Source organism: Lineus longissimus, chromosome 19 (assembly GCF_910592395.1).
Source record: "Lineus longissimus chromosome 19, tnLinLong1.2, whole genome shotgun sequence".
Taxonomy (NCBI): Eukaryota; Metazoa; Nemertea; class Pilidiophora; order Heteronemertea; family Lineidae; genus Lineus; species Lineus longissimus.
The window spans coordinates 4,345,706-4,369,282 of NC_088326.1; the positions used below are offsets into that span (position 1 = coordinate 4,345,706).

The window sequence follows — 23,577 nt, forward strand, 5'->3', positions numbered from 1 at the left end:
AAATAATTGACAAAGGTTTTATTAGAGCTCAAAAATGTTTATTTCTATGAGTGCACTGTTTATGTGGAGAAGAGGGTAAAACAAATGACACCATGTGCTGGAATCTTATAAAGAGGAACCTCCCTTAGCGGACACCTCTCTATCAAGACACCCTCTCTATTATGGACACTTTTTTGGTCCCAAAGTGGTTGATTCCATTCCATTTGACCTCTCTAATCAGGACACCTCTCTATTAAGGACAGCACTTGTCAGTCCCGAGGTTGTCCTTGTTCTACACGTTCTACTGTATCATTTTGGCATCAACTGATACAAATCTTACTAGGAGATGGTGAAATGGTCTTGTTTGTCTTTCTACAGGGTTCAGGGGATCCAGGGAGAAAGGAACTGCGATCATTTTTTGGGCTTCATAATAATTTTGACATGAGCCTGACACGTTGAATTTCCAAGTGACCAAGAAATGAAATTGTCATTTCCGGTCATCACAACTTTTTGGTATAATAATCACAACGTTCCATTTCGTGAAAGTTTCTAAAATCACATCAGGCCTTGTAATGAAAGTAACATATTAATACGGTCTTCACTAAAAATGTGAAAATATCAGGATGCACTTCCCCTTTAACTCATTTTACCAAGTATAGATTTGATCCATACTTGATTTTACCAAGGTGGATTTTGAGCACAAGGTGTCAAACTCTGTTCATAAGAAAATTTGAATGATGTTTTATTGATATCTAAGTGTTGCGGTGTTTCTCACAGGCATAAGAACTCTTAACAGGCTCCAACCAAAACAGATGTGCACATATCAAGATAATCGTGTACCATAGCCAAGCTATAAGCTGAGTGAGACATGTGATATTGTGCTTTATCGGTCAAAGCTACATCTAGTTATCAACTCAAGCTGAATGTTTGTAAGTAATGCTTCCCGGCCGTTTTGGAGGTCAAAGGTCAAAGTGGTATAAACCAATGAAATGAAACCATGCATTCTATAGACTTTAAACGCCCATCAACCAGGGTGAGAGAAGACATACTTACAGCGTTAATAAATTTGAATTTGTCTGTTTGAAGAAAGGGGAAAAGTAGAGAATATGCTCCAAGTAATCTGAATGGTCCGTCAGACCGGATACACCCTGGTCTCTCTGACCAGATACACCCTGATCTTGCTGACCGGATACCTTTTGCACCTGGGAACGCACAAAGTAACTCGCCCAAGCAATAAAATCATAAGCTGGGTTTTCACTGACTTGACAACTTGGGGATATTTCAAACCTGGCGCGATATTTCAAATTTGGATTTTGTTCCGGCTTTTGCGAAAGAATCCAGTGAAAAGGGAGATAGTCACATGTTGGGAGAATGAAATGCTATGCTATACCCATGCTCTACAAGGCGACGATAAAACCTCCACACATTTGACGACCATTGACTATTACCTTCATGTGTTCTTCATTTATTGTTTGACTACTACTCGATAAACCGGTATCAATCCCAGAATCCTTTACTTGGGGTTCCGACCAACCGGATTCATCCTCCATAGATTGGCCCTCGCCACGGCCGAAACGTACAATTTTCTTTTTGGCATCCGACAAGGTGGTGTCAGAATCAGTTTGGGCCTTGGACCCCTCCGCTAGGCTTTCTAGTTCCCCTATAAACGGAATTGAAGTTGAGGCCAAGATACAGCAAACAGAATAAAAGCGCTTTGAGAAGACTGTATGCACTTGATGAAATGAGAAGTCCAGATGATTTGGCCATAATTGGCACAGGCTACATACTGCAGTTGCATGCACAACCGTGGTGATTAAAACTACCTCGAACCCAACACTATATAGCATTTTTTTATTAAAAAAATATTAATTTTTTTCTATTTATCATTTAATCACTGGTGATTGCCACCTTTTGGCCAAACCTTGTCACAGGGGAAAAATTCTGGACTTCAAGCTGGGCATCTACAGTGAGGACCACATCAACCGTGACGTATGACAACATGTTCAACTGACGACAACTCGAGCCTAAGTCACCAATTATTAATTCCCAAACTCACCACCAGGTGGCCAATGACTGGAAATGGATTGATTGGATGAACACGTTACCATGGTTACCAAGTGTCACATGACATACAAAGAAATTTCTCTTTTTGAAATAGCGACAATTTCAGGAATATCCAAGAATATTATGTGCTATGCTACCCAGCTTCTGAGAAGAAAACAGTCACTTGGGTCTAACTTCTTGATTACCTGAAGGTGTTTTGCCACCAAAAATACCCCAATTAAAATATTTGCTAACTTTTAAAAGCTGTTGTCCTTTCGAATTATAATGAAGTCTTTATTAAAACTGCTTCTGAGAAATAATATAAAAATATTCTGAAAAATGACAATTTTTTTCCAAGATTCACCAAAATTTGATCCGCACCATAACATCTCCCTGTTTACATCTTATAGTTTTTTTTAGGTAGGTCATTCACCAAATTCGCCACATTCAGAAAAAAATTATTAAAATTACTAAAATTATTATGTAATACTTTATATAATCAATGATAATCGTGATTGTCACGATGGAGAAATCATAAAGGAATAAACTTCGGTCTCACTGAAAACTATGCAGCTTTTAGTGAGATCTTTACGTTTATACCTTTATGGTAAACTTGGTAGAAGCTTTCGACTCATGCAAAACAGACCGGAAACCAAACAGGCTACATTTCATCAAGGGCACAGTCATAATAAACTAACAGATATAAACCTGACAATGCTCAGAAATAATTAGAAAGAATAAACGATGACGAGGGACACACAGACGTCCCACCTCGTCCACATCAACTAATCAGCACCACCTCTCACCGCTAAAAACTTTTTAATTTTAGCCTCGAGCATTTCGTCTTTTTTCCACGATTCCTGCTCGTAGTGGTCATCATAAACACCTGTTAATTAACAAATTGATTAATTAATTATGAACAGAGCATGTAATGAATGTTTTACCATAAATCACATCAAGATCTGGGTTTTGAAAATCACACACTGACAAACAATCTTGGGTGAGAAAGTCAAGATTCAGCAATGTGTCTCCACAGTACTGTCCATAAATAACCTTGCTTGCTGAACACAACAGAAGCTTAAAGCATCACGCAAATGAGTAAATTTTGTTTTTGTGACATGCAATTATAATTGCTGCTACGTGCAACAAAAGGACCTCTTGTCTGCAGGTATATCCAGTAATCAGTGGGTTTGATACTAATTGTAAGTCAGTGCAATGACTGATAGCGAGTTGGTTTGCTTGTGAACACATGAATTTTAAAAAAAAGTAGAGTAGCGCAGATGTTAGTTATGGACAGGACTGTACCACCACAAAGACAATAAATGACTACCACACTGCAGAGAAGCAATTCTTGATTGCAGCAGATATTGCATGTGACAAATATCGTTAGCTGCGTCGGTCATCGCCAGCGCCGATAAAAAGAATGATCATCACTGTGATGGGCAATAAATATCACACAACGATCTTTTTATCACTCATTGCCGAAATATCCCATTTTCTGCAACAAAAACTGCCTGTCTACAGTGTGATTTAGACAATTTAGAACAGGTACGATATTTCCCTCGCAAGTTTAACCATTACTAGTATTTATGAAAGATGAATATTGAATGGCTTTCTTTTTCCACACAAATTCTAACCTAACACACACTTCTTTGGTTTGGCCAACATGGTCAATACAGCAATTTATAGCAGCAATTCAACACTCCTACAAAAAATTCAATTTTTTTCGATATTTTTTGAACAATATCAAAATAATGAAAACATGTATGAAGGAAGAAACTACCATGAAAGATAAGGTAAATGATTAGCAGTGTTCTCTGTATTGCAGTGTTCTCTGTATTGCAGTGTTCTCTGTATTGCAATGTTCTCTGGATATCAGTGTTATATGTATTGCAGTGTTCTCTGGATATCAGTGGGTTTCTTGTATATCGGTGTTCTCTGTACATCAGTGTTCACTGTATATCAATGTTCTTTGTATGTCAGTGTTCTCTGTATATCAGTGTTTTCTGTATATTGGTGCTCTCTGAATAGTAGTTTTTTTGGTACATCAGTGTTTGCTGTATAGCAGTGTTCTCTGAATAGCAGTGCTCTCTGTGATCACAGCACAGTGCACACTGACCACTAACAAAACAGAGACAAACTGAGTGAGTGACAGAACATTTCTTTTTCTCTAAGGACACAAACACTCAAAAAGTTTCATTGAGAACACTCTAAAATTAATAATGAATTCGATAATGACCATCTCGGTGGAATAGTAATTTGGGAATTTTGATAAAATTTTAAAGAATCACAGGGCTACATTGTATATCAATGAACTTACATTTTGAAATGCTGTAAACCAACACCGACTTTTTCAAAATATTTTTAGTTTGAAATTTTTAGGGTGGACGTCATTGATGGCTAGGGCCAATGCATAAATAAATTATCAATGTCCCCCTCTTTATCGGTCAGATAGCATGCACCCATTCATTTGGGACCAATCTTTCTAACCATCCCTTTTTTGTGCTCACACCTCTGCAAATATTGACATCTCATCTCTGCTGAGAAAAGCTTCAAATACACGAAATAAAGGACCCTTTTTCAAGTGGTTAAGCCAGCCTGGTACCAGCGACCCCTTCCTGACCGACAAAATAGGAAATTCAATGTGGTCTTCCAGGCAGGGGAAGAGGTATTCCTGATATCTGTTAACAATTACACTAAGTCCTCAAGTATTTTCCCTGATTCACTTCAATTTCATTGTGTTATTTGAATAGATAATTAGATATTTGTTCAACAGCAAAATATGGATGAAATTGCGAATAAGTGTAAAACAATTATCAACACACAGTATCAATGAAGAGTTAGACATCAAGGGGTCATTAGTTCAAGGTCACACATTTGAATATGAGTCAAGGTCACACATTTGAATATGAGTCAAGGTCACTTGGCTGCCTTCATAGAGAAGATTTTTCTTCTGTGGGCAACAACATCAATTTTTGGCAATGAGCTGGACTTATCTTATGATGCAAACCTCACCTACAGTCCCAATCAGAATTGACATCACTGAACATGCATATGTTATGCGCAATGCAACTTACACACAACTTTTGCGCAGTAGAATTACGGTATTTTTTGCGTCAGTAACTCATGATGTACACAAAACTTACGCGGCGATATGCACAAACTGATACGCTGCACCGGAGCCTAGGTTGTGCACAGCTTTACGCAAAGCAGAGGGTATGTCAATTTTGACAGGGACTGTAAGATTAGATACTTTTCGATTGCACATCACATTTTAACATACTCTGTAGCGTGGTTTCGCCCATTCCCCATTGGCACTGGGTCTTCTCCACTGACATCAACTGAGACTTCTGCCCCAGTCATGGATGCGGGTCGGAAATGTCTGACTCTTCATGTAAAACTGACTGCAACACATGTAAAACTGAATAGAACACGTGTAAGCTGAATGGAACACGTGTAATAAGCTCATCACCCTTCTCATTGGAAGTAAAATATACATGTGGAGCGAATTCTTTTACGTAGATTTTAAGATAGTGGTGTCTTCTAAAAATTCTCAAAACCTATGTTTTAGAGTCCAAAATCCAAAATTTGTAGTCATTTTCAAAGATTTTCTCAAATGTGGAAATGTGGGAGGGGGGTATGCCTGGTGCCCCACCCCCTGTATTCACACCTGTTTTGTGTGTCAATTGGGGTTTTAAACCACAGGGTTTACAGTAAAGCAAGGACCAATAGTATTGCCAAATGTTGGGCTAACACTGGCTGGGGGGGGGGGGTTCAAGGGGTACTGTTAAAGACAACAGGGAAACTCATGACGAAGTCTTGTAAGTATAGGAGAAGGTAACAGAGGAAGGGCATGTTCAGTAAAAAAAAACCGGGATAAAATTCCTTATCACTTCATTGAACCAAACCTTGGCATGCTCACACTTAAAATTCGAAAGCAGGGGCAACAATAACTAGTAGTTAGGAGGATAAGTCATTTATACGTGTTACATTTTATGTCACCACATCCATGCAGGCAATTCTAGGTGCATATACAGCCCCCCCCCCACACTCCCCAATCTAATGGTGTGGCTATGGATACTGTGCATGCATGTGCTGGTTCCTCCTTACATCCCCACATAAAAGTACATGATGCGCCTACATTGGTCTGCAAAAATGGAATTGAAACTTTGTAGGTAGGTGACACAAGGGGTATCTAATCCTGCAGGGTGGCCCAGAATTCTTTTCTCTCACACAATGGATACACAATAGAATTCTATTGTGCAAGGGAAAATAATGCTGGGCCACCCTGTAGAACGAATTTTGGTCTACACAGTTAAGTGTCCCCCTTGTGAGCAGGTGATCCTGGGTTCGATACCAGGCCGATGCTGTTTTTTGTAACTCTCAACTGGCTTGAAACATCCTTGCGTACACTAGACTGTGGCTGCCATTGGTTCTCCAGAAAGGTTTCTTGATAGGCTGGGTAACAATGTGTGTGATTGTAAAGCATTTTGAGACAGTAGATAGTACAGTGAAAAATCACCTCCCCTCCCCCTCCCCACCGCCTTAACCCCCCCTACTCAATAAGATAACGTAGCTATCACCCCAGGTGCCCCTGCTAACGCAACAAAGGACACACGAATGATTGAAGTGATCGACTATTGTGGTTAGTATCTATTAACATAACAATTAATTAAATACTAATTAATAACATGTACATTTTACATTCCAAATCAAGGGTTGCAAAATACACGAAAAAGGTGCTAACTTTTTCCATAGTGGTTTATTCTCAAACGACCGGTCACTGGAAAAAAATCAGATAATAAGTTTCAATTTGGGGAAAAGCACATAAATAATGTGTATGCTAATCGGGTCTGACCAAAACAGGAGTGATCTCTGATCAGTATGACCAAAACAGGAGTGATCTCTGATCAGCATGACCAAAACAGGTATGATCTCTGATCAGTATGACCAAACAGGAGTGATCTCTGATCAGCATGACCAAAACAGGAGTGATCTCTGATCAGTATGATCAAAATTGGAGTGATCTCTGATCAGTATGACCAAAACAGGAGTGATCTCTGATCAGTATGACCAAAACAGGAGTGATCTCTGATCAGTATGACCAAAACAGGGGTGATCTCTGATCAGTATGATCAAAACAGGAGTGATCTCTGATCAGTATGACCAAAACAGGTATGATCTCTGATCAGTATGACCAAAACAGGTATGATCTCTAATCAGTATGACCAAAACAGGAGTGATCTCTGATCAGTATGACCAAAACAGGGGTGATCTCTGATCAGTATGACCAAAACATGGGTGATCTCTGATCAGCATGACCAAAACAGGAGTGATCTCTGATCAGTATGATCAAAACAGGAGTGATCTCTGATCAGTATGACCAAAACAGGAGTGATCTCTGATCAGTATGACCAAAACAGGAGTGATCTCTGATCAGTATGACCAAAACAGGTGTGATCTCTGATCAGTAGGACCAAAACAAGGGTGATCTCTGATCAATATGACCAAAACAGGAGTGATCTCTGATCAGTATGATCAAAACAGGAGTGATCTCTGATCAGTATGACCAAAACAGGGGTGATCTCTGATCAGTATGACCAAAACAGGAGTGATCTCTGATCAGTATGATCAAAACAGGGTGATCTCTGATCAGTATGACCAAAACAGGTATGATCTCTGATCAGTATGATCAAAACAGGGGTGATCTCTGATCAGTATGACCAAAACAGGAGTGATCTCTGATCAGTATGATCAAAATTGGAGTGATCTCTGATCAGCATGACCAAAACAGGGGTGATCTCTGATCAGTATGACCAAAACAGGGGTGATCTCTGATCAGTATGACCGAAACAGGAGTGATCTCTGATCAGTATGACCAAAACATGGGTGATCTCTGATCAGCATGACCAAAACAGGGGTGATCTCTGATCAGTATGACCAAAACAGGAGTGATCTCTGATCAGTATGACCAAAACATGGGTGATCTCTGATCAGCATGACCAAAACAGGGATGATCTCTGATCAGTATGACCAAAACAGGAGTGATCTCTGATCAGTATGACCAAAACATGGGTGATCTCTGATCAGCATGACCAAAACAGGGATGATCTCTGATCAGTATGACCAAAACAGGAGTGATCTCTGATCAGTATGACCAAAACATGGGTGATCTCTGATCAGCATGACCAAAATTGGAGTGATCTCTGATCAGCATGACCAAAACAGGAGTGATCTTTGATCAGTATGACCAAAACAGGAGTGATCTCTGATCAGCATGACCAAAACAGGAGTGATCTCTGATCAGCATGACCAAAACAGGTATGATCTCTGATCAGTATGACCAAAACAGGAGTGATCTTTGATCAGCATGACCAAAACAGGAGTGATCTCTGATCAGCATGACCAAAACAGGAGTGATCTCTGATCAGCATGACCAAAACAGGAGTGATCTCTGATCAGTATGACCAAAACAGGAGTGATCTTTGATCAGTATGACCAAAACAGGAGTGATCTCTGATCAGCATGACCAAAACAGGAGTGATCTTTGATCAGTTTGACCAAATTAGGAGGATTGATTCTGATTGTTTTAGTTCAGGAGGTGGCCATTTCTGGTCTAATTGCATCAGTCACATCTGTTTTGGTAGACTTCAGGGCAGGATTACATAAGCAGCAATAAGAACTAATATTGGTGACTATATCTAAAGCTAATAAAATATCAATCAGCATCCTAATGCTAGGAGGGGTCCAGCCTCAAGTTTGACCTAAAACCTGGAAAGAAGATCGTGCCAAGATCGTGGATGAAAAGTCATCATGATTATAGTCAGAATGTGGCAATTGTACTAGAGCTACAAACAATAAGAATCAGGCTGCCACGCACCAAGTCACAAGTGCACCACATACTCTAGTTTCACTGATATAAGACCACTGTCTCACGAAATGCTGCTCGGGTGGTGCTCTCATTTCAAGCAAAACCTCGGCGAGAAGCGTCAGTTTTGGCCGACATTTTAGTTCCACCTTTGCGCTGTTCGGTGAGACAACCGACGCGTACAGTGAGGTCATAATTGGGAGATTGAGATCAGGGACTTACCACGGATCCTTATACAGTAGAAACTCTCTATTAAGGACACCCTCGGGAGTGACAAATGCTGTACTTAGTAGGGAGGTGTCCTGATTAGAGAGGTCAAATTGAATGGAAACAACCGATTTGGGATCAAAACTAGTGTCATTAATAGAGAGATGTCCGCTAAGGGAGGTTCCACTGTACATATACGGCTAGAAATGTACACAAAATTCGTCCTCTTTCTACAGAGTTTTATCAGTATACGTTTAGGGATCCTTGATAAGATGCTCTGTTCTCAACCTCCTAAATATCGAGTGCCAACATTTCCCCACATGACTTGGTACATGGAAACCTCTTTCCCAAGAGTGAACTGAAGGCAAAGTATATAAGAACCAACAAACCTTTTTCACTGACGCTTTCACTTTCGATCTCCACTTCTTCACAACTGGAACAGTCCGGTGTCGAGCGTATCTCGTCGTCGGAACTACTCAACGATCGCTGGCGAAGCTTCTTGCCTTTTTTATGCTTATGAGGTTTTGGCGGTGGTGGGCGTGGACAGTCAGAAGGGTCAGAACTAAGCGAATCATTGCGTAACATACTTTCCATTTTTTGTCTATTCCGTTTGGAGTTCTTAGCGGCAGCCGCAGGGTCAAGGTGTTGCATCTGTGTGAGTTGATCGTGGTTCGGTTGTATTCCTTCCACCTCGTCTTGTAAGTGTTTTGTGAACCCCGACGGTTTCGGGCTATGATATGGGTCGTACGCGTCCATATCTTTTTGCATATGCCGGTGCCGCTCAACACTAGTAGGTCTTTGAATATTATGATCACGTCCAGAACCGTGTCGCGAACGACTAATCCCCATGTCATGTTCATCCTGGAAACTATGATCACTCATGCGGTCCTGACTTTTGTCATTCCTATGCCTATTCTCGGGTTCGTGACGATCGCCACGCGACCGACCCGGCGTCTCTCGGAAGTCGCGATAATTCTCATGTCTATGATCAGTGGCAGGGTCATGGTAGCGTTCGCGACCGCCGAGTTCCGATATCCTGTCGCTAGATGTTGTTCTCCGTCTATCTAACTGTTCCCTTGAATCCCTGAAAAATATCGCAATTATAATCATCAGTTGATTACATCATTTTTGTCAGTTGAGGTGGGCCTGGTTGTTTAATTTTTCTCACTAACGTTGGCATTAACTTAACATAGCGTTATCTCCTCCAGTTAAGCTGTTAGACTTTACACCAGGTTTAGTTAATGACCGAGCCAGGGCTGTATTTAACCTTTTGATCGTTGGACGCTGTAGGTTCTCTGGGGGGAGACCTGCTTGACCCACCCCAGCCCTTATCAAATGAATACCATGGCTGGGAATTGAGAACCTGATAGACAGACTTTATTCAATGAATACTAATGTTGGAACAAGAGACACAGCAAGACCCCAGCCTTTAATATTACTCCTGGGATGAGATACCTTGCTAGACACACCCCAGCCTTTGCTATTGTTGGATATCCTTCTAGACACACCGGAGTCCTTACTACTGCTTGGACGGGAGACCCTGCTTTACACACCAGGTTGCTAACTGGCTTACTGTTGGGATGACAGACTCTGATGGACACACCCCAGTCATGAAAGGGCTATCATCACTGTTGGGATGACAGACTCTGATGGACACACCCCAGTCATGAAAGGGCTATCATCACTGTTGGGATGACAGACTCTCATAGACACACCCCAGTCAAGAAAGGGCTATCATCACTGTTGGGATGACAGACTCTGATGGACACACCCCAGTCATGAAAGGGCTATCATCACTGTTGGGATGACAGACTCTGATGGACACACCCCAGTCATTGAAGGGCTATCATCACTGTTGGGATGACAGACTCTGATGGACACACCCCAGTCATGAAAGGGCTATCATCACTGTTTGGATGACAGACTCTAATGGACACACCCCAGTCATGAAAGGGCTATCATCACTGTTGGGATGACAGACTCTGATAGACACATCCCAGTCCTGAAAGGGCTATCATCACTGTTGGGATGACAGACTCTGATAGACACACCCCAGTCATGAAAGGGTTATCATCACTTTTGGGATGACCGACTCTCATAGACACACCCCAGTCAAGAAAGGGCTATCATCACTGTTGGGATGACCGACTCTGATGGACACACCCCAGTCAAGAAAGGGCTATCATCACTGTTGGGATGACAGACTCTGATGGACACATCCCAGTCATGAAAGGGCTATCATCACTGTTGGGATGACAGACTCTGATAGACACATCCCAGTCCTGAAAGGGCTATCATCACTGTTGGGATGACAGACTCTGATAGACACACCCCAGTCATGAAAGGGTTATCATCACTTTTGGGATGACCGACTCTGATGGACACATCCCAGTCCCGAAAGGGTTATCATCACTTTTGGGATGACAGACTCTCATAGACACACCCCAGTCAAGAAAGGGCTATCATCACTGTTGGGATGACCGACTCTGATGGACACACCCCAGTCAAGAAAGGGCTATCATCACTGTTGGGATGACAGACTCTGATGGACACACCCCAGTCATGAAAGGGCTATCATCACTGTTGGGATGACCGACTCTGATGGACACATCCCAGTCAAGAAAGGGCTATCATCACTGTTGGGATGACAGACTCCGATGGACACATCCCAGTCATGAAAGGGCTATCATCACTGTTGGGATGACAGACTCTGATGGACATACCCCAGTCCTGAAAGGGCTATCATCACTGTTGGGATGACAGACTCCAATGGACACACCCCAGTCATGAAAGGGCTATCATCACTGTTGGTATGACAGACTCCAATGGACATACCCCAGTCATGAAAGGGCTATCATCACTGTTGGGATGACAGACTCTGATGGACACATCCAAGTCATGAAAGGGCTATCATCACTGTTGGGATGACAGACTCTGATGGACATACCCCAGTCCTGAAAGGGCTATCATCACTGTTGGGATGACAGACTCTGATGGACATACCCCAGTCCTGAAAGGGCTATCATCACTGTTGGGATGACAGACTCTGATGGACACATCCAAGTCATGAAAGGGCTATCATCACTGTTGGGATGACAGACTCTGATGGACACACCCCAGTCATGAAAGGGCTATCATCACTGTTGGGATGACAGACTCTGATGGACATACCCCAGTCCTGAAAGGGCTATCATCACTGTTGGGATGACAGAGTCCAATGGACACACCCCAGTCATGAAAGGGCTATCATCACTGTTGGTATGACAGACTCCAATGGACACACCCCAGTCATGAAAGGACTATCATCACTGTTGGAATGACAGACTCTGATGGCCACATCCCAGTCATGAAAGGGTTGATATTGCTGCTTAGATGACAGACCCTTCCTGACACACCCCCATCCTCAAAAGGTTAATACTACTGCTGGGACGAGAGACCCTGCCCATGCTAGACAGAATCTAACATCTCCCCATAGCATGTAGTACTAAGCACACTGTATTAGCAATCGATTTTTGTAGCAGAGGCGGAGGGAATAATGTACAGTTTGTCAATAGAGCGGTAGCATACATGGCTACAGCTAGCTGGTAACACAGTTAGCGTGTAGCGATAGCAGTACAGGCAATGGCCATGTACATTATGGTATTCAGTTGAAGCATGGACAGGGAAATGCAGAACAGACCTGTCAGGGGATGGGGGGAGGAAATAAATTGTCTCATTTCCAGGAATGGGCAGATATTGTATCGATTTTAGGTGAGGCTTGTGGAGCCATGATGAGAGTAGGAATTGTAACATACACTGGTCTGAAAAAATATCAGGAGAGTAGCTACTTTTGCTCACCTCGTGAGCTGAAAACTGTTGTCCACTATTAAGGCACGTTTCGAAAGAATTGGGGGGAAATCTTTGTCTTTGTCCAGAAAATGCTCTCGGGCAGAATTTTTTTTTGAAAAACATGTCATAAGTTGCCATTGACCTTTTGGAAATCCTGAAACGTATGAGTGTAAACTGGGTCTCTCACCAGGGTCTTCTTAGCACTGAAAAGGGTATGCCATCATTGTCAGAGTTCTCCACTGAGTTTTCTCAAGGTCGGGTGGCACCCTTGATATTCAAGAAGTTTTAAACGTATGTGCAAACAAGGAAAGGTGCCCAACAATTTAAGGTAGGGTACGTGGCCCTATAGAAACCCTTTTCAAAATTCGTGAGCAGAGTAGGGTAGGTCTTCCAAGGTAGGATGGTAAGCTGCCAAGGTAGGCTTGGCCGCCATGACACTGCCTTGTAAAGAACTCTGCCTTATCTCACACAGAGCTGGAACACAAGCACCTGTTCTAGGAAACAACAGGCATCATAGTACACTGGACATTGGAGTGATGACTTCAATATTTGGGTACTTTTACCGGTGACCTTGAAAAGCTGATTGGGCCCTGCTTGCCAACATGCGCTGCCATAATGTAGTATCATATCAATGCTGATCTCTTACAATGATTTTCAGCAGTCTCGTGATGTGGCTTTGAACGTAGCTTGTGAATTTCAGCTGATTTCAGACAGGCTTTTGGTCCCATCTCATTCTAGTGCCCCATAAAAGCGCTTTTTCAATGATCCTGTTTGGAGAAGTCATGGTCCTACTGGAAGCAATTTCCGTATAAAAAACCAACAAATCTCATGCCCAAGTTGTCCCTTTAAAATGATAAACGTTTCGACTCACCTATTAACTCTATCACTAGAGGGCTCTCTTCTCCTGTCCGGTGGAAGGTCGTCCCTAAATCGATCATTGTTTGCCGGGTCCCTACCGCGGCGATCCCGTGATGAATGACGTAACCGATCGTCACGTTCCCGCGGCATCGACTCCTGAAACTGTTCATGATTACGTCCAATCAAATCACTCGGCCTCTCGTTAGGCTCAAGAATTTCCCGCCCAAGATGATCACGCGGGACGCGCTCACTAAAGTCATCGTACCGATTATGTCTTTCGTGTCTGCTCCCGGCGTGTGGGGCCGTGAATTCCCCCTCACGATGGGGCGATGTGGGGCCACGTTTCGGATCGGAGACCCTACGCTCCTGTAGGGCGCGCCGTTCACTGGGATACTGGCCATGCTCACGTTCTCGGTCATGCCCAGTGGAACCAATACGCTCGCGGCCCTGCGGCGACCTATCACGAGTTCTCTCATTCATCTCCTTACTCTTTGCATCGACATCACTCATAGAATACTGACGTTTTAATTCTTTCCCTAGTAAACTCCCCGTTCGCGTAATGGGTGGTTTACCACCTTCGGATATTCCTTTGTTTTCCTTTTCGGATGAACTCTGACCAGAGTCGGGATGATCAGCGAATTTAGACTTCTTATCAAGAGCACTCATAGTTTCTGATTTCTGGGGTGGCCTGGGTTGGTCCACGTCGAGCTGGACCGGTTTGGCCATACCCCCGTGGTACCACTGGCCGGTCTTTGCAAGGATCTCTTGCTTCTTCCGACAGAGATTACACGCCCAGACAGTCTGAAAATACGAAAATATTCGATGATTAATGGATTTAAGACTTGTTAAAGGATAACATCTCAAGACCCACAGCAATTTTACTTAAATGAGTCAGATTAAAGACCTGTGCCATCGTATAAATTGTTTTAGTCGGCGCCACAGGCAAATAAAGATAAACATTGCCACTCTACGATAGCCAGCCAGAAGAAAATATCACCTACAGAATATCATTATATTGGTGTACACAACAGTGTATTCAAAATATCTTAAATTCAATTTTAAAATATTTGAATTTGTAAGGAACAACGTAGGCCTTTAAAGGGGTATGCCATTTGTTTTTACTGGTGGCTCAGGTAAATAGAAATGCAGTTACACACAATGCCACAGTGCAGTTACCATGCATGCAAATTTGCTGAAACTTGGTATGTTCATTTGTACCGGGTATATCAGTCTACACAGTGGCAATGTTGACATTTACATTCAGTTTATACTCACACAATGGGCAATTTTCAAATTCAATTAGAAATTTCGAATTTTTTATGAATGATGTACGAGTAGGTGTTTAACAACCACACATTACAGATAAGGTCAGATTAATCAAATCAATTAATTTTCAAATAGAACTGAAAAGAAAAGGTGATTTAAATGAGCATTTATATGCAAACAGATTTGGTTAATCAAAGTCGATTAAGAAAGCAGTAGAGTCCAGGAGTTGAAAAATTGTTGTTGGGTGCTACAAACTCGGTAGTGGTCACGATGAGAAAAGTTCAAGACGTTGCTAATTTTTTATTCGGTGTTGACTAAATCCGAGTTCGCTGCAAAAATTAAATGGTTAATTTATCAGAGATAGTTAATTCATCAAAGGTGACACTTTGACTTTGGGAAGTTTGTTACTTGTGTTTGCCTCCCAAATGGTATGTAAGGCAAAGGACCTGCACATAGTTTCACGACGACAGTGGGTATCAAACCAGAGACCTCTTGACTGCTGGTCACGGACCTGAGCCACTACACCAGCACAGCCTCAGAAACTGATGAAAACACACACGGATCTACAAGTCACCATGACATTAAAGGCATACACCATTTGTTAAGAAATCTAAATTTGTAATTGAATTTGAATTTTCAATTGCATAGATGTGTGCTGAATTTGTGAATTGCAGCATTGCCATTGTGTAAACAGATATACAAATACTATGAATACCAAGTTTCAGCAAATTTGTATGCATAATAATTACACTGCGGCATTGTGTATAACTGCATTTCTATTTTCATGGACCACCAGTAATCACGAATGCCGTACCCCTTTAGTAGTGCATGCAAGACTAGGCATCACATGATGTATCTGCATGTGACTCACAAATCAATACCATGCACACGAGCTGCCACCCAGCTTAAAATGATTGTGTGTTGCACATAGGGACAATGCTTGCATACCATTTGCTGGTCAGGCCCATATACAGCAAATATGAAAGCGAAAACGAGTGGAGGAATGTTGTACCTTGTCAGTAACTTACAAGCAACTTCCATTGAAATTATGATAATAACAATTATCAGACTTATAAAGTGCTAAATCCAACTGATTTCAGCGGCTCAAAGCGCTTCAGATTATTACCCCTAGCTACTGGCCAGGGAATTCATGATTCCAGCTCTACTCTCATTCATAGTTTGCTATCTCTGCCAGCTAGGTACCCATTAACTCCTGGGTGAGAGAAGCAAGTAGGGTTCAGTGCCTTGCTCAAGGACACAAAGACAAAACAGTGGTGATTACTGGTGGTCCAAGAGAATAGAAATGCAGTTATACACAATGCCATATAGTGCAGTTATTATACATACAAATTTGCTGAAACTCGGTATGTATAGTATTTGTGTATCTGTGTACATAACAGCAATGCGGAATTTATATTCAGTATGTATTTAGGAAATTGGACATTTTCGAATTCAATTACAAATTTGGAATTTTTTCAAGAGCGATGTGGGCCTTTAAGGGAACTAGATCACAAAACGCCCAAACAAAACACTTTCGGCCCAACACTTTTTCAGTATCGCAAGAGGGTTGAAACCCATTATTTGTCTGCATCATAACACTGAAATTGCTCAACTCTCTCATATCCTGTAACCATGTGAATCAAGCCCATTAGTAATCAAATGAAAAAAAGACAACTATTAGCCATTTGCTATTAATGCCTCTCAGCCTCAGGGGGGTCATTTTAGGGGAAGGTTCTATCGTTCTGGTTTTAAAAACATACAAAGTATTGGGAATAGTCTTTTTTGAGACTCCGGGACAGACCAAAAACAACCAAATTTAGGCTAGACTATATCAAGTGGATTTGGGAAAAGTCCAGAGCGGAAAAAATTGTGTCAGTATTTGCCAGAATTGCCTGTCGGGATTCTGGATAGGGTAATTTTTCAGTGGAACCTCCCTTCATGAACACCTCTGTAACAAGGAAATCCTCTCTATTAGTTTTACTCCTTAATTGGTTGTTTCCATTCAATTCGACCTCTCTAATCAGTACACCTCTCTATAATGGACAGCACTTGTCAGTCACGAGGGTGTCCTTCATAGAGAGGTTCTAATGTATAATGTATATATTGGCACAGGTTTCAACCTTTCACACTTACAACTATTTGGTGACTCATGGCAACGCCATTGCCAAACTGAACCGGAACTACATAATGTCTCTCTTTGCCATCTCAGTAAATCGGTGAATCAGAGTGTCTCACTGATGGCGAGAGGCCAAGGCAAAGTTTACGGTCACTTATATGGAGAACATCTTGACCTCATAAGAACTAACCAACCGGCACCGTCCCTCAGCTTGAAAGTGAGACATCACCGCAGGTACAGAGACGTTGTCCGAATGGAAGACGACAGACTTCCCAAGAAGCTGCTGAAATGGCGCCCGAGACACGTTGGTGGCATCGGGAGAGGGGGAGGACATGTGTCAGATGGTTTGACGCAGTGAAGCGAGATGGTGCGGTAGCTGGTCTTGGTGAAGACTTGATGGAAGCTTCCAGTGTTTCAGAGAAAACGGCAAAGGTCCCTTGCACTTGCCATCCGGTCCCAGTGTTGCTTCAGTGATTGGGCAGTGCACGCCAACCACCGCTCCGCAACGGAAATTCCTCCACGGAGTTCACGGTTGGACATGTGTTATACGAGGGAGCATGATACATCATCCCCCCATTCGTCAAGCTCATCTGCAAGCTGCCATTGCTACTATTGCCAGGGATGCCTATATCCTGCAGAAAAAGTCTGACATTTTTTCCTTGTAAAGATCTTATCCTTTGATAAGCCTGCATTCGCACAAACATGCCTCTAAAATGTTTATTTTTGGTCCGATGCAGAAAATTCAAAGATCCACATAGAGTTGAGACCAATATCTTTCTGTTCCAGCTTAATTTAGCATTTAGTTAGAGGAAAAGGCTAAAGGCTTACCAACAGGCCGCATCGGAAAGAGGTTACAAGCACCCCTCGAACGTTCGACCTCCCATTACCGGCGGATGCCTTAACCGCTAGGCCATTGGGATCGGTGTATGACAGACTCGACTGGCCAAGACGAATAAGAGAGGGTTAATTAGGCAGCATATCGACGTCATCTTCTTCTTCTCGGGTGAAGATAAGTTGGCACCAACTTGAATGTTTTATACAATGACGGCCATCAAGCAACCAAGGGTGTGAGAATTGATTCACCGAGTTCAGCAAGTTACGCAATCATTACTAATTAATGAGCACTCCTAGCTAATTAACTATTGATGGGCGGACAATTCACGAGCTTGAAGAGACATGAAGAAAATTTGCGGAAGAGATTATGCAATGGTGGTCAATGAAAGACAATCCCACACAATCATCTTAACTGTGACCTTTAGCCCATATCTCACACTCATGGAACTACGGAGCACTGCGACCTTCAACCCATCATATCACATTGGTGCTCATGGAATCCCAAGCACTGCAACCATCTTTCACTGGTGCTCATTTCATGAGAAGCACTGCAACCTTCAACCCATCACATCACATTGGTGCTCATGGAATCTGAAGCACTGCGACCTTCAACCCAATTTATCACATTGGTGCTCATGGAATCCCAAGCACTGCGACATTCATCTCTCATTGGTGCTCATTTCATATGAAGCACTGCAACCTTCAACCCATCACATTGGTGCTCTTGGAAAAGAAGCACCGCGACCTTCAACCCATCATATCACATTAGTGCTCATGGAATCCAAAGCACTGCGACCTTCATCTCTCATTGGTGCTCATTTCATAGGAAGCACTGCGACCTTCAACCCATCACATTGGTGCTCTTGGAAAGGAAGCACTGCGACATTTAATCCAATTTATCACATTGACCTTCAATTTCTCACACAGGTACTCATGGATTCCAAAGCACTGCGATCTTCATCTTACACTGGTACTCATGGAATCGAAAGCACTGCGACCTTCATCTTACACTGGTACTCATAGATTCCAAAGCACTGCAATCTTCATCTTACACTGGTACTCATGGATTCCAAAGCACTGCAATCTTCATCTTACACTGGTACTCATGGATTCCAAAGCACTGCGACCTTCATCTCACACTGGTACTAATGGATTCCAAAGCACTGGGACCTACATCTCACACTGGTACTCATGGATTCCAAAGCACTGCGACCTTCAATCTCTCACACTGGACCTCATGGATTCCAAAGCACTGCGACCTTCAATCCCTCACACTGGACCTCATGGATTCCAAAGCACTGCGACCTTCAATCCCTCACACTGGTACTCATGGATTCCAAAGCACTGCGACCTTCAATCTCTCACACTGGACCTCATGGAAAGCCCAGTCCATGCAGCACCAAGACCCAAATTAAAACTGCATTCATTTCTTACCTAGTAGTGATACCCTGGGTTAACAATATCCGTCGCCATCGCATCAGCAATGCATCTAATATTGTATGCACATCTGATGAATATTCGTATCCAATGACAGGACCATTCCCCTCAGACGTGTCATAGATCATGTGATTGCACTACTGGAGCTTTGCCCAATGCGAAATATATGCAACAATGTTCTAATATTCGACCACAAAAAATGGGATATTCTGATATATGTCTCAATGCTGGTTTTAACCCTCGGCACTTTCAGAGACAGCTTACTTTAAACTTTGAAATAATATTGAAGTGAAGAAATGGTTAATATGCTCATTAGTGGTGGAGTAAATATGATGTTTTAAGCTAGAATTTGATGGTTAATGTCTTAGAGCTCGTGTGAATGGCATACAAAGCTGTGTTCTTGAGCAAGACACTCTTTGTGTGATAATCGAACTGGACAAAAATAAGGATAGATTTCTTAAGTCAATGCTCAGTCTGAGAGATTCCTTAATTCAAGACCTTAACTGAGAAAGTCCTTAGGTCAAGGCTCACATTGAGACAAACCTTAAGTCAAGGCTCAAAATGAGAGGATCTTTAAGCAATGATAAGTCAAAGCTCAAACTTAAAGCTGCCTTAAGTCAAGGCTCAAAATGTGCAGATCCTTAACTCAAGGCTCACAATTAGCGATGTTTTATGTCAAGGCTCAAAATGAGAGGTTCCTTAAGCGGAGGCTCAAAATGACTAATGCCTTTAAGTCAAAGCTCAAAATGAAAGATGCCTTAAGTCAAGGATCACAATGAAAGATACCTCAAGATATGCCTTAAGTCAAAGCTCAAAATGAGAGATGCCTTAAGTCAAAGCTCAAAATGAGAGAAAGAGCCATAAAAAAGAGAACAACAGAATTTGAATGCCACCCAATCACCCCAATAAGGCGTTTAACATTTTTTTCCCATGTTTCAAAGCAAGCTATTTTGAGAATAATTAAAAAAGACTACATTTAACCAAAAAACTGCAGGTCCAGAAAGTTGTTGCTTATGCTCTGAGGGGTGATATTTGGGTGTAAAAAGAAAAAGTTGAAAGAATTACCCGTCTGACTCCCTGCTGGAGTTCCATAAACAGTTCCTGCTCCTTTGTCAGGCCAGGCTAGACATGGAAAGCAAGGCAAACACGTTCATACCTTTAACCGAAGAAGTTTCACAACTCATTTCTGACTAAATTCATTTCAAAACGTCGTTGTTTCCATTTTGGTCAACTTAAACTTGATAGACAATAAACTGTATATAAAACGAAGTGTTCTTATAGCGCTTTATAATGTAGAACATTCTGAAAGCGCTCCGTTAGGCTTAGCTGCTGCTGTGTTACCAATGACTTCGCCATGGGGAGCCGCAACCCAAAGGCTCCGCTACGTTTAGTAGCAGTCACTAAAACTAAGTGGCCGCAAAACTCACCAGGCTTTGAAGAACCGCAGTAGCTAAAAGTGCGCACCTCCGCTTTGGAAGTGAACCCGCTGGGGCTTGAACCCAGGACTTTTGAATCACAAGTCAAATGCTCTTGCACTATGCCAGCGTCAACCCAAATACATTATTACAGTACTCATTAAAGGATGAGTCAATTTAGATTAAAGGAAGAATGTGACAGATCTGAATTTTATTTTGATATTCTCTCTTGCTGTACAATAGCACAACTCATTAAAAATTGTCAAAAATTACTTTGGTAAAAATCAAGTCAAAGCAACAAAATGAAATACAGATTGGCATTTTACATTTGTGATAAAAGTTCAATAAATGGAATTTTCATTAATCGGGATTTGGACATGGGTAATGTGTTATCTCAACACCTGTATACTTCACAGCCAGATTGTCTCGCCTTTAAAGGCATATGCTGTTCATTATAAATTATAAATTATAAATTGAATTTGAAGATTTCTGACTGCGTGTATGCGTACTACATGTACATTTCAACATTGTCGCTGGTGTAGACAGATACTGCACATACCAATTTTCAGCAAAGTTGCATACATGATAACAGCACTTTGGCATTGTGTACAACTGCATTTCCATTTTCCTCACCGACAATTAAATATGAAAGGTGTACCCCTTTAAATTCCATGTGTAAGTTAAACCTTGATAAAGTGGTCTTATTTTGATTAAATAGTCAAATGTTTTGGAGCACAGTAAGAGCTACATATCATTCATGAGAAATCTGCCATTCAATAAAATTTTTTCCAGTTTCTGAGGCCAACAAGAATAAGACAATTGTTGAGTAGAAGGCCCTAGTTGCCATCGATTTGGTTTGCGATTTTCTGTTAACATGGTCAAGTGGCTGTAGGCTTGCAAAATAAGTTTTGAAAAACCAAAATAAATTTGAGCCCAGCTGATCAGGTCCCCTCTTTTATCATGTTTATGACTTGAAAAGAGCACAAGTTACAATGTATGGTTATTGCTAGCAAGATGCACTCTGATAGTTGATGTTCTTTTTTTAGATAAAATTGATTAGTGAAAGTTTACATCTATAATTTAAAGTTAAAGTTAATTGTAAGAAGGCGTTCGAAATTCAAGACAAGAAGAATATGCGACAAAGCTAAGATAAAATAGATGAGAATTTTTCTTTAGAAACATATATAATGGGACGCATTTATCCATGCCTGCTCAACAGCTGTCAGACGAGATGAAAATCTGTGGTCCCTTGCACCTGAGTGTCTATGCCAGGGCAAGTAAAAGATCCCACGGAGGTGGACAGTAGCCTGAAGTGGACTCAATACCTCTGGCAAAAACCCAATAGGGTTACGACGCTGGTAATGATATGATGAAATGATAATATGATAATATGATGGTGGTATGATGATATGAATTTAACAGCTGATCATGCCATCATCAAAACATGAGCTTTATCAAAAGTGAAATAGAAAATGGAAGTTTGAAGCACAAGAGAAAAATGTCAGCATAGTAGAAAGTGTCTTGGCTGAACAGAGTGTCTTACTTCTTCAAAATTGTCCGGTTGGGGCGTGATGCGGTTAGTTACCGGTGACAACCAGCCCTGGAGCTGATCATCCAATCAAAAGAGAGAAGAGCGAGGTCAGGTGAACATTGAAAACCAATCAGAAATCACCATCATAACGCATATGTGAATGTATGAATTTGGTGTGTAAAATGTAATTCCAGCTTGAAATAATGTACAGTCCAGATCACAATTGACATCCATCCTGGTTGCGCGCCAATGACGCACCAGTGACACGCTTATCTCTCTATGATTTGTGTGTATTAAGCGTTACCTATGCCCAACCTGCGCGCCTGGGTAGTGCATCAATGACGAGAATAAAGGGATGTCAATTGTGACTTGGGCTGTAGGCGATAGGGGAACTAAAACCTTAATTTAGCAATATCATCCATGGGCCTCTGGCTGTGGCACAGGACTTAACCCTTTGGTGCTATACATGATCGTCGCTGAAAGTGACAACATGCAAATTAGGAGGAACGGTTTTGGTGTAATTCACAAATTAATTAACTTTGAATATAGGCCCAGTATATATGTGTAACATCATCACACTGAAACAGGACGGGATGCAGAGAGAAAACATCAAGGCCAGTTAACTAATACTAATATTCTTCAAAAAGAACAAAATACAAATAATCTTGTTAATGCAAGTAAAACACATCCCAACACATCCCACCCCACACCACACCACCCCAACCCTAACCCACAAAAGTGTCATTTGAACCAAAACTTTGGAACTGATTGGTCCTCAGTTTTTGTGTCACTTGACTTGAAATTCTACTGCGCATAAGAATTTTCAAAGATTTTCAGAAATTTCTCATTTTTTGACCCCCTGATCAAGCCTGACACACAAAATATCGGCACTTTTCGATCAGAAGAACAAGAAGATATTCGTAGTCTGCTAAAATATAATCATGAACATTTTCATCTGGTTAAAATTTGTCATGATTTGCCAAAAATACATAAGCCTGAAAATGTGTCTGTTTTTAGTATAATCGTCAGAGATCGATATCCAGGCAGAAGTTGTTTACCAGCCACAAAAAAAGTAAGTAGGTGTTATTATTGGTGTATATATGTAGATCAATCCAATAGAGATCTCACCTCGCCACACAGAGCAGAGCTGAGCATCCGGACATTATCTGCTCTACAAGCAAAATTTGGCGATGTA

The 23,577-nt window shown here is 41.7% G+C and overlaps 1 protein-coding gene across 11 annotated transcripts in view; it reads right to left on the reverse strand.

Moving 5' to 3' along the window:
• Nucleotides 1-23,577, reverse strand: part of LOC135503080 (regulating synaptic membrane exocytosis protein 2-like) — a 111,979-nt gene that overhangs the window by 54,186 nt on the left and 34,216 nt on the right. For 7 of the 11 annotated variants that reach the window (XM_064796401.1, XM_064796400.1, XM_064796397.1 and 4 more), the window contains 4 exons: nucleotides 13,797-14,584; nucleotides 9,487-10,181; nucleotides 6,770-6,805; nucleotides 2,829-2,908 (listed from right to left, as the gene is read on the reverse strand). In XM_064796401.1, the coding sequence (XP_064652471.1) occupies nucleotides 2,829-2,908; nucleotides 6,770-6,805; nucleotides 9,487-10,181; nucleotides 13,797-14,584 (1,599 nt within the window). Of the gene's footprint in view, nucleotides 1-1,032; nucleotides 1,056-2,828; nucleotides 2,909-6,769; nucleotides 6,806-9,486; nucleotides 10,182-13,796; nucleotides 14,585-19,433; nucleotides 19,483-23,577 lie in introns of those variants that run through there. The other 4 variants (XM_064796403.1, XM_064796402.1, XM_064796404.1 and 1 more) reach the window with 3 other exon arrangements.